The 11836-nt window shown below is 35.3% G+C and overlaps 1 protein-coding gene across 3 annotated transcripts; it reads right to left on the reverse strand.

The window, feature by feature from the left end:
* Positions 1 to 1854: 1854 nt before the first annotated feature.
* Positions 1855 to 10803, reverse strand: LOC102631324 (protein TOPLESS). Of its 3 annotated transcripts, none has more exons than XM_006492054.4 (27): positions 10628 to 10803; positions 10134 to 10275; positions 9764 to 9943; positions 9551 to 9664; positions 9294 to 9452; positions 8610 to 8787; positions 8398 to 8524; positions 8176 to 8285; positions 7878 to 8043; positions 7634 to 7743; positions 7457 to 7526; positions 7296 to 7369; positions 7097 to 7192; positions 6914 to 7009; positions 6655 to 6782; positions 6291 to 6525; positions 6050 to 6208; positions 5873 to 5968; positions 5535 to 5681; positions 4960 to 5070; positions 4616 to 4795; positions 4406 to 4534; positions 4230 to 4325; positions 3712 to 3900; positions 3460 to 3626; positions 2229 to 2504; positions 1855 to 2083 (listed from the first exon to the last, which is right to left on the reverse strand). In XM_006492054.4, exons 2-26 carry the CDS (start codon positions 10211 to 10213, stop codon positions 2294 to 2296), a joined length of 3408 nt encoding a protein of 1135 aa, XP_006492117.2. In that variant the 5' UTR covers positions 10214 to 10275; positions 10628 to 10803; the 3' UTR covers positions 1855 to 2083; positions 2229 to 2293. The 3 variants fall into 3 exon arrangements, with proteins under 3 accessions (XP_006492117.2, XP_006492116.2, XP_015390076.2); XM_006492053.4 differs by having other exon boundaries at positions 2229 to 2507; XM_015534590.3 differs by having other exon boundaries at positions 2229 to 2507; positions 8380 to 8524.
* Between the last annotated feature and the right edge of the window lie 1033 nt (positions 10804 to 11836).

Here is an 11836-nt window from a genome sequence, read left to right on the forward strand (position 1 = left end):
GGTGGGTCTTGTGATTTCTTGTTTCATTTGAATTCAGATAACTGAATGTCCGGAACGGTCGATTCGATTATCAATCCAACTGTTGGGTACTTCAATTTTTTTTGGGGTTATGATTATTGATTAATTTCAAAATTTGAAGAATATTTCCCTTCATTTGTTCGCTCCTCGTATATGACAAGTTAGCCTGTGGAAAGACCCAAATACTTTCTTTTGTTTTTCACGCAACCTCAAACCCAAAAACCTCAGTACCTCCTGCTTTCTTAACCATCTTGTTTCATTTTCGCCTTTTTGGTATAATGTAGTCGTATGGTCTATTCAAGTTTTGTTCCATGTCTTTTCAGATTAATTAAGAATTGTTATGGGTCCTGACATGAAATTGTGTTTTTGATTCGTCATCAGTTTTCGGAAAAGTTACCCCATTATGATTTATGACTGGCTGTATGGTAATGGTACAGCACTTCCTATTGAATATTAATTTATACAATTATAGGTATAAATATATTAAGTTAGGTCTACTTAAAATATAGCTTGAAAGTTTACATCTAATATAATTGAGATTTATCGGGCGCATATAAATATTTAATTGTTTACGATGGTATGGCCCTCCAAGATGGAATGAAGGGTTTCAATTACAAGTTAGAGCTCTAATACATATATTAACGTAAAATAATTAAACCTACATTAGTTTTTTTTAAATAATATAGTCAATTATGTCGTTTATGAGTAAATATTGTAAACGACGCACCATATAATTTCATGAATGTGTTGGTAAGTCATTTGTATGATAAAGTTCATGTACAACAGCTCATACGATTTTTATTCTGGAGTAAAGGTTTTAGTAACATGTGATCTCCGAATTGAGACTATGAACGGCATATCATATGCATTGGGTAAATTGTAAGTAATGTTTTGAATATAAAAACAATTTGAATATAAAAACATCATTTGTGATATTAACTTCTACATTCTAACTTTATGAGCCTGCATTACTCAATTTTAACCACCTAAACGACGTATCCCTACAAATTCCTCATGGTGCTTTCTATTTTCTGCGTGAAACTAGAACTAACAAAATTTAACACAACCTAAACAAGATAAGAATAAATGAGTATGCGTTATCAAATTTGACACAATTATTTAATGAGTTGAGTTTGAATCAACACAATTTTAAAGTTTTTAATTCATTTATCCGACCAACAACGTGATTATATTTTTTATTTTAAATTAATGTTTTAGTTTTTGTCATTAAAATTCAAATATTGGATATAATTTTCTCTTTTTATCTTTTCCTGGGGAAGGACGGACATACACACAAATTTACTTGTAAAATTTTATATAAATTATAAACTTTTGATATCGGTATATATGTATATTTTATAGTATCGATATGTAACATTATTTACATGTATATAATTAAAACTTTAATAATATAAATGTATAATATTTTAATACGTGCGTGTAAAACATTCGTTAAATATATAAATATTAAACAAGTTATTAGATAGCCTCCTTTGTTTTTTAGGTTTCAATATTTTGACACGACATTAATACGATTTGGTGACCCGCTCTGCCAGCTCTGCATGAAACAAGGCTATTTACTGCAAGCTTGTCATTCAAATTCAATCTCATCGAGCTCTTATGCAGATGACAAAGGGCAGAACAAAATCCATTGCTCGAACATTGTAGTAATAATATTTGTTGCATATTACAAAAGGTTGAGTTGCTGCAATTTTGAAAAGCTACAAAGGAACGTGCATAGTATCCTTCCGGTTGACAATAAATTGGGAACAAAAACCAAGGGGTTAAATACAATGTTAAGGAAAATTTCATTCAAGTTGATATTTTAAAACTGCGTTGATATTTAAAAACTGCATTGATGATATTCAACATCAAGAGCGGAAAGATAAATAGCAATTCCTTTAAAAAGGATCTTTCTAAGAGTTAAAAAGGGAAATCATTTCACTATCAATTCTCCCACAGCGTTTACCTTACATCTTCTTATAATTATCTTGATTAAAGAAAACATGTTAAAATCTACATCTTTGCATGTCCTTCATTTAAATTACACATCCCGAACCTCAAACTGCAAAATTGGGGAAACGAATATCAATTAGATAAGAACGAGGACAGATTGTTTAAAATTCATAAGTAAAATAGAAATAATGACATTGGACTGAATCAAAACTCAATGCATCGGTCTTAGTTTGAAATAATTATAAGAAGTATACCTAATTTGGAATGGTGGCTGGCAAGGCAAGCATCTAAAAGAACTTATGCTCTGCCAGCCATTTCATCATCTCTGTGCTTGATCTGAACCTGAACCTCCAACTGGAGGAGTAGCTGGCATGCTGCTTGTTGACCCATTGTCAACAGGTGGTGGGACGCCCCATTTACCTTCAGATTCAAGGGGCTCAAAAACATGAACCCCACCATCAGATAGTCCCAACGCAAACTCATTTGGTTCTTGTGGATGCGCAGCAATCACAAGCGGGTGGACATTGGAACTGCTGCATAAAGGCATAGTGATGAATTATCAATGGCAGTCACAGTAACAGATGCAGGAGTTGGAGCATTATTTGACTTCCAATCAATTAGTAAATTGCATATTTATAATTGAAAAATTCTAGCAATTAGTTCAAGAAGATTACATCAATCTGACTTAACATTCGGCATCGTAAAAAAAAAAAATTTACCAGGTCAAAGTTCAAAAGCTCAAGATTACATAAAACTTAAGCACTTTACTTCTTCAGTAGATTCTATAGAAATGAACCTCAGACAACCAAAATCAAATAAACTTCATTATCAAATGGTTTATTTTTGAAAAAATCTTCACTGGGAATTTTGTTAATTTTTTTATTACTAGACACTCAAATGTAATCCTAAAGATTGGGGGGAAGAGTTATTTGAAAAGCAAAAGCTCAAACTGAATAGATCGACTCAGCCATTGAGAAGATGAAATAAGAGACAAATGCTCAAGATTGGAGTTGACTGTTATCTCCATAGTGACCCAATTCCCACAGAATATTTTCATATCCATGCACAAGAGAAGGAATAATACTTCAGTTCTGGAATAATGTAGAAGCCGATCTTTTAAGGTTAGATATAAATCAGGGTGCTGAGATCTCAAAAAGTAAGATAAACTGTTGATGGTGAATGCAAAAGTGGCAATTTGACGTAAGGACATGCCATAGCAAGGGGCAGTTCTAAAATGTATGCAGCATTAGGTTGCCTGTGTTTTGTGTAAATGGTCAAGCACTATCAGGCTAATGAATATCACCCAATTGCTAATGAAACAAAGGATGATGTTAGTTCAACTCAAAATTGATTTTGATCATGAAAATAGAACCCACTTCGATCATATAGAACCAAATACATAGCAAAATGAACTAGAAAACATGCACAAAGTAAGGCAAAGGAGGAACCAGTACACCCAATTTGAGCATGTCACAAGAGATGTACCTGACACCAGCAGGAAGATACGCAGACGGGTTGATACGACAACGCAATTTGAGATTTGCAGCACTAAAAACACAGACAGTTGCATCTAAGAAGCAAGCATATACCAGCTGGCTATCGCATGAGAATGTTGCATGAGTGATTGGAGCAGAAGACTCACGCGGGACCCACTGATCACAAATTATTTATAATATTTTAAAAAAATAATAAAAAGTTGCTTCACACACAACAAAGTGAACTTGGTAAAGAAAATACCTGCTTCACACATTCTAGTTTTGTAGTTTCAAATATAGCAAGCTGTGTCTCATGTACAACAAGGAAGTGTATTTGGTCTTGATGAAACTGTACACGTGTGTCTGACTGCGCAGTTGGTGTCCTCCCAGTTGGAATTTGCAAGAATCTATTCTTTTGCTTTTCCCATCCATCAGAGCCCCATACACAAAGCTGTTGAAAAAGCAAGAAGATAGGTCAACCATCATCACAGCTTAGATTATGGCTTCAACATGAGAGCTCCAAATGGGAGCCCAAATAACGGAAACTTTTATTTTGCTGAGCATAATAGTATTCAGGGATAATTCACTGGTGCTAATAATTTTAATTTGAAATTTGATCATAATCTTTTAGTCAACTAAGCTACAGAGTAAGCAACCAATTATTGTGTGGGTAGAAAGTAGAGAATGTTAGAAAAATAGGTCATGTATTTAGGCCATTATAATAATAAACCAAAAGAGAATGCCAGTTGATGATGCACATCAACACAGGAAAATAACTACCTGAGAATCTGCTCCAGATGAAACTAGCACATTCAATGCATGAGAGAACGCCAGACCGGTTATTCTTTTGGAGTGGCCTTTAAGTTTGCTTTTAACCTGGAAGAAGAGAAGGTAGATGAATAATGCATTCTCAAAAAAAAAAAAGGGGTCAGACAATTGTATAATCCCTACCATACCTCATCTACTCGAACGTTATATATCTGAATTGAGGAATCATCCATGCCAATAGCAATGATATTGTTGTCTTGAGGATGAAAAGCAAGAAATGTCGCTGCAGGTGGCGGTGGCATAAAAGTTGCCATAGTCTGCATTTGCAAAAGAAGTTGAGATTAGTGACATGAATTTGAATATGAACATCAAATTATAGAAAAAGATTCATGGATTACCTTAAATGTCATCATATTGAAGAGGGAAATCTTTCCACCAGAGGCCGACATTACATAAGAATCATTCTTTGACAACGCAAAGCAGGGTACAGCCTCCTCAGGGTTAGAGTCTGTAACATCATTAGTCATCATAATGCCACTCGGTGGTTGCCATAGCTGAGGTGCCACACTGGCAGTTGCCTACAGGATGAAGCAGCAATCATTGAAACTATATAGTTCGTTTCTAATTAATGACTTAAAACTGTCAAAAGTCTCAGGATTGAAACTACATGGTTTTTTCTTAATAATGACTTAAAACTGTCAAAACTCAGAGGACAGAAACTACTTTCTACATATCCAAATACCTTGCCAGATGAATTACGCTCAGTTCGCTGCCACTTCCAGAGCAAATGAATTGCATTCGAAGCTAATGCCAAGATAGCATTACCTGAATTTGTGAAGATCAACCTTGATATCTGTCGTATTCAAGTAACAAGTTATAAGGATAACCTTCTTGGAGGACAAAGGAAAGTAATTCATTGTCCATCAGTTTGCACAACATAAAAAGTAATTCATTGTCCATCAGTTTGCACAACATAAAACCAAATATAAGTTTGTTAAAGTAAGTATCAAATTTACTTAAGAAATCAAACTGTCAACATCCAAGGTTAGCACCACTAAGCAGGTCCTGAAGGCATGATTGTGAATTACCATTCAATAAAGGCAATAATTACTTACACACATAGAGAGAGAAAAAGAAACAAAGAAACTAAAATAGAAAATAAAAATATTGCATGATCAAAAATCATCAGAAAACATTCACATTTCTAAACAAAGAAATGGCTGTATATGTCACAGAACAGGCTTCACAACCAGGACAACTATTTTTTAATTGTATGACAGGCAGCCATGAACAAAGCCAGTTAGCAGATTTTTGTACCTTTGTTGCTCTCAAGTTTTCAGGAAGCCTCAAAGATCGACACTGATTTGGTTCACTGAGTTCAGTTAGCTTCCAAACCTTTGATTTGTCATTGGATTCTTCAGTTATTCTAGGTTTCACATCCGCCAAGCTCCGTACATCTCCATTCTGGCAAAATATTAATTTGCTTATTGATAAAGATATGATAAAAGAATCATAAAACAATGATACCAAGCTCCATCTGTCATGGTAGAAATGTTTATTATATAATAAATATACTTAAAATAACATTGAGGGGTAACTGTAAATGGTTAAGTAAAATTGTGAGATTAAATAAAAAGCATGTACGTTCAACAGACCATTCCTGGAATTGAAACCATAGAAGCCGCTCTGTCTGCAAGTCCAGCACTAGTTGCAGCGGCAGCTGCTGCAGCTGAAATTGGGCTTATCGTAGGCTGCGTTAGGTAACACATATGAGGTTACACTCATTCAACACTGACACAATGAGCTACTACACCAATAAACAATATTTCTACCTTCGAGTTTTCAGATGTTCGTGATGCATCATAAGCAAGATTCTCAAATGTACGCAGCAAACGAATGCCATCTGAAGTTGCCAAAATCTTGATTCCATTATCATTGGTAGAAACAGCCAAGAGACAGCCATCCTTGTTAAAGCGGATTCGAGGGCTTGCCTAAGAAATATGGAAGGATGAAAGTGAGCAATTGCCAATCTTCAAAAGATTCTAACAATCAACTTAGAGATGGTACACTTACTGGAAGACCTCCATCAGCATCAATACTAGTCAAAAGTTGCACACTGTCCATATCCCAGAATTTAATAGAGAAATCATCACCAGCAGCCAAAAACCTGTTTTTAGTTGTATCAAACTGAACAACACCCAGAGACCGTTTGCGGAATCCTTGATAGGTCCTCTTCACAGCTCCTTCACTTTCATTCCATTCAACAATAAATGATTCCCCATCTTTACTTGTCCCGCATGAAAAGAGCCTGCAGTATCCACCCATCAATATAGTAAGGGGAAGAGACACAAAAACAAAGCCATTCAAGCATGAGGCCATTCAACAACAAATAGCATAATACTGGAAACACAGGTAGAATTGAGTCCAGCATATTAACCTTGTACCATCAGCACTGTAGGCCATTGTTGTGCACCAGCGGCCAGGAGCTTCGTAATCAACTCGAGATCCCAAATTGTCATACAACCAAGCTTTAATCTTTCCATCAAGTGCCGTTGAAAAGATGAACTAAACATAAAATAAAAAATAGAGGATCAAGAACTAGAAAAGATAGGACAAAAATAGACAGCAGGCAAAATAAGCAAGAAAATCTCCAACAATGTAATCAAGACAATGAAGCAAAAATATAACACAGCTACCTGGATATTTTCCTTGTGATGAGGGCAGACAGAATAAACAGGAGCCTCGTGGCCTTCAAATATATACTGCTTCGCACCATTAGTAGCATCCCACACCTAAATTTACAGACCAAATTAGCAAGGAATAGCAATTTATTTTCCACAAATAAACATGAAGAAATAATCATATAGAAAAAAAAAAACCTTTATCGTTTTGTCGTCACCACAGGTTATCACGCAAAGTTGCTTATTTGGATGCGAGAAAGCAATATCATTTACTCCACCAACGTGAGCATCAATCTGGATAACAAATTTTAGAATCATTTGCATATGGGAAACTCAAATAAAATAACAGAAAGGTCAAAAAACTGGACACGCATATAACTTAACAATGAATACATACCTCCAAGTGCTGTCGAACTTCATCTCCCCCATGATATGAATAGATTTGGACAATGTGCCTTGAGTATGCAACTCCTGTCAATTACATCGAATGGACATCAATTAATGATCTATTCCACCAAAATTAGTGTAGAATCCAAAGTCCAAAATCCTCAAGCTTACCAAATAAACTACCATCCGGGCTCCATATGACACGGTTAACAGACACACCAGGATCTTTGACTAGAGCTGCCTGGATTCCATCAATATTCAGATTTAGCCACTCCAATATTACATGCATTAATCATAGGGCCTGAACATAACTGGTGTCTTTAATTGATAAGGAAAGAGGTGACACACCTGGAGAGGCATTGAACATGCGCCGAGATCCCAAACTTTAAAGTTTCTCAAAACAAGTCGCTCCCTAGAACCAACTTCCCATAATCCTATGTCCCCCACATTAGTTCCAACTGAACCATTACATTTGAGTACAACATTGAGGAAAAAAGGATAAAAGTCAATCATAGGAAAAAAGAACAATGCTTTTTAAGGGCAGAAACATACCAAATAGCACATAAGAAATAAAAGGCTCAAAATTTTAAACCTAAAAGAAGTGTCTGTTGAACAGGATGGAAGTCCATGCTCATAGGAGATGATCCCTGATTCAAAGTCCTTGTCACAGTCTTTGGCAAGTCTTCAGGTGCACTAAAGGCCTGACTGTGACTGTGACCCGTAAATGACACTGGCAACACATTAACAGGCAGGTTTATCTGAAAAAATGACAAAAGGTCAATTAAAGAAGTCACTAAGAAGAAAATAACTTGTATTAGGAGAAATGACTACAGAACTTCACCGTGAGATGTATAATTTCATGAGTCAAGTGAAAGCCAAAGCCAGATTACCTCATCGGATATTCCTATTGGCCTAGTCCTTTTAGAAAGATGGTCAGAATCCCCTGATGGGTAGTCAACAGAGGGATTAGTTGGAGGAGTTCTGGGGTGCTTCAAAGCAGCTGAACAAGGCAATGTAAAACATCCAAAGTTAAAAATAATGCTTATGCATTACATAGATCTCAAACCTTTAATACAGAGAGGGTTGATGCCTACAGTGAGACAGGGATGTACCAGCTGGGATGGATGGACTACCAAGACCAATAGCTCCTCCAGAAACTGCTGGATGAGTTACAGTGGGAGGATTAGACATCCAACCTGCAAGGGGTGTTGGAACTGGGGCTGGTGTAGGTTGAAAAGGCTGAATGCATAAATTAAGAATGATGAGAATACATGCAAAGACTCAGAAACAAAAAACAGCAATGGAAGGAAGCTTAATGACTCACCCCATGTGCACCCAGAGGAGGGAAAACCCCAGCTTTTGGTAAGGATCCAAGCAATGGATTGTTTGCAGGTGATGGGGCCCGTGCACCATTTGGTTGTCCACAAGTGTGATCCACAAAGAGAGTCTTTATATCTGGATTTGGCCTTGGGTTTTTACAAAGTTGGTGCTGCCAATTCAGGCTGCGATTTCCATGAGAAGAATCAGTTATTGTACTAGTCAACAATTACAGCTGACAGGACCGGATTTGAAAAATGCCAATGTCATGAAAACCTTATAAAAGTTACTGGAAGAATGTGGGTGGTTAGAAGTTTATAATTGCACTGTGCAAGTATGCCTTGAACAGTATACCCATTGACAAGAACTAGAATACTATTTGTAAGCAATTCAATCAACCAGGATAACAGCATTTTCTTTCTATGGCACTTAGTGGAATTCTCCACTTGAACTTCAAATTGAAGTGATTATTACAAGAGGTTTTTAGAAAAGAAAAAATGCCCCAAGTTCATTCAACTGTTTTTCAAAACTATTTAACATTCTGAAAGCCAAATGGACTCTGTCCATGGTATACATAGACCTTTTAATAAAAACATGATCAAGTGCAAATATCCCTCTAAGTGCCCCTGATAAACTTTTAACAATCAATCGATTTAAATTTCAGGATATAAGAAATCTCTATAAAAATTACCTTTGGTTGATAAGAGTGCGTAACCTTGAATTTTTAAGGTTGGGGAACTGCAATTTATCACGAAATAAGGGGTTGGCTTCAATAAGCTTCTTGAGCTCAACCAACATGATTGATCTTGCAGACTTTGTGTCTCCATACTTAGACAATTGCTCATTCTCCCTACAATGATATAAAATTACCCATTTTAAGTTCCATTACCTGTAAATTATTCTGCATTCAAAGATTAAACCAAAACCAAATAAACACAACCATGATACCTAAAATTCTCCAATGTCAACAGCTGGGTAATCTCCTTGAATAGTTCCTCGTTAAATGTAGAAAAAACCTTCAAATCTTTCACTAATATTTCCACAGCCTTTGCCCGGTCATGCCTATTAAGAATCAGTCGTACACTCATTATATGGCAACCATATCCAGAACACACTTACAATGACAATAAATTAAATGTGTCCATAAAACAGTGCACTTACTTATCCAATGCCTCGAGATATTTCTGTTTCCTTATCTCGAAAAATATTTTCATCGAGTAGCGATTATCATCCACTTTAGTAAAACCAGAGAGGTATTTCTCAACATCATCCCAATTCCCATTATGCACCTCATCCTCAAAATATTTCATGTTAAAGAAAAACCCAGATTCCTGTTCAAGCCTATTTTCAAATAAAAAAATATTAGTCAATTAATTAATTAATTAATTAATCAACCAAATGCTGCCAAATTACTACTTAGTAAAAACCAAATTATAATTCCACTTAATTAAACACTACAGTTAAAAAAATTCATAAAAATTTTTTTAAAATAGATAAATAACAAAAGTGAGACGTTACAAGAAATGCTTACTTGTGAACAGTTTCTTTGAACTTTTCCTCATCCAGAAACTGTAAGATCAGGAACACCAGCTCTCTACTGAGAGACGACATCGTTTAAGCACCCAGTTTTTTTAATTCCAAGCGTACAATTTTCACCAACTATTACCGTAGATCTGCCAAAAATCAATTTACACAAACATAAAAATTTAATAAAAATAATTAAATTAAAAAAAAAACTGTGCTAAAAATGATTAAAAGTAACCCAAAAAAAAAAAACCCTGCCTTGAACTAGATGATTTAACTGCCTTAAAAAACACACCCAAAAAAAGATTAGTATAATTATTAAAAAAAAAGAAATAAATGAAGTTGAATCACCTAAAAAAGGAGCTTTTGAAGCAAGCAAATCATGTTAATCTCAGAGATCAAACGAACAAGAAAAAAAAAAACAGCTTTAAAATATTAAAAAATACAAAATTATATGATAAAAGCTAAAATTAAACAAAAACAATATTTTAAATAACTCACCTGGTGAATCGATTTGCAAGAGAGAAAGAGAGAGACAGAGAGTTAAAACGAGCTCCCTCAGGGAATTGGAGCTTTCTCTCTTAAGAAATGGAGCTTTATCTCTCTAAAAATAAAAGACTTTTTTTTTCTCTCTCTCTCTATTTATATATCCTCCTAAGCCTTTTCTAATTTATATACCGACATTAAACCTTGCAGAAATTGCGATTTTTATAGGAAGAGGAGACAGATTGAGAGGATGATAAGTACCAGTGCTTATACAAATAACTTATCACGGAAAGTGATAGCTTATTCAATAAGTTATAATACTTTTGATAAGCCCAGTTATCGAGTGGGCCCCACTAAGCCGGCTGCATTTTGTCGAGTTTATCGGCGCGGAATCTCTAGCTAACACAGCTGTATAACTTGGAGCAATGATTCCCTACATGGCAAGATAGGCTTGATTCTGTCAAGACCTGTTTGGTTTTTAAAAGAACAGCAAATAATTTTCTGAAATCCTTACGTGAGGTCCACGTCGGATTAATCGGACGGCTAGTAATGGAGGTTCAGGTGGAGCTGAGGAATATGGTAATAAAGCTGGGAAAGCGATTTTCACTCCTCTCAGATCCCCCCAGGAAACGACAAGCTTTTTCTGGGATGGGGCGCAATAAACAATTGACCCCAGATGTAGTGGAATATTACGGTATTTGCCATTGGGGTTTACTTATTGTATCACGTGATACAATGAAAGTTGTTCACGATTTCGATATGAAACGAACGATGGACGGTTTCTGAAATTTTGAAGGAATAATAATGATTTCTCGGCGAGAAGATGGAGTCGTTTTTATCGTGTTGTGAGATATCGCTTTCGCCGTCTGATAATGTCCTGGTTATAATTAATTAATGGAAAGTTTTATGATTAATTGAGAAATAAGATTATCGTTTTGAGTGGGGAGTTGTAGTCGGAGTTTGGTATCTTTCCCACTCCATATTGATGGATAAGTCCGTATAAATATTAAAAAAAGAAACATATTTGAAAATGGATAAAGTCATTATTGGCTGTAATTATTATTTTTATAAGTTTATTATTCATAATTATCAATATCTTGGCTTCACTAGTCCGAAATAGATTCGGTCAATTATAGGCCCAGATATTTACATTACGTCATGTTTGATGTAAAAGAACTTAATAAATTTTTGATACATAAAAAAAAAATTGAAAATGAATAACGT

This window comes from Citrus sinensis, chromosome 7, assembly GCF_022201045.2.
Source record: "Citrus sinensis cultivar Valencia sweet orange chromosome 7, DVS_A1.0, whole genome shotgun sequence".
Taxonomy (NCBI): Eukaryota; Viridiplantae; Streptophyta; class Magnoliopsida; order Sapindales; family Rutaceae; genus Citrus; species Citrus sinensis.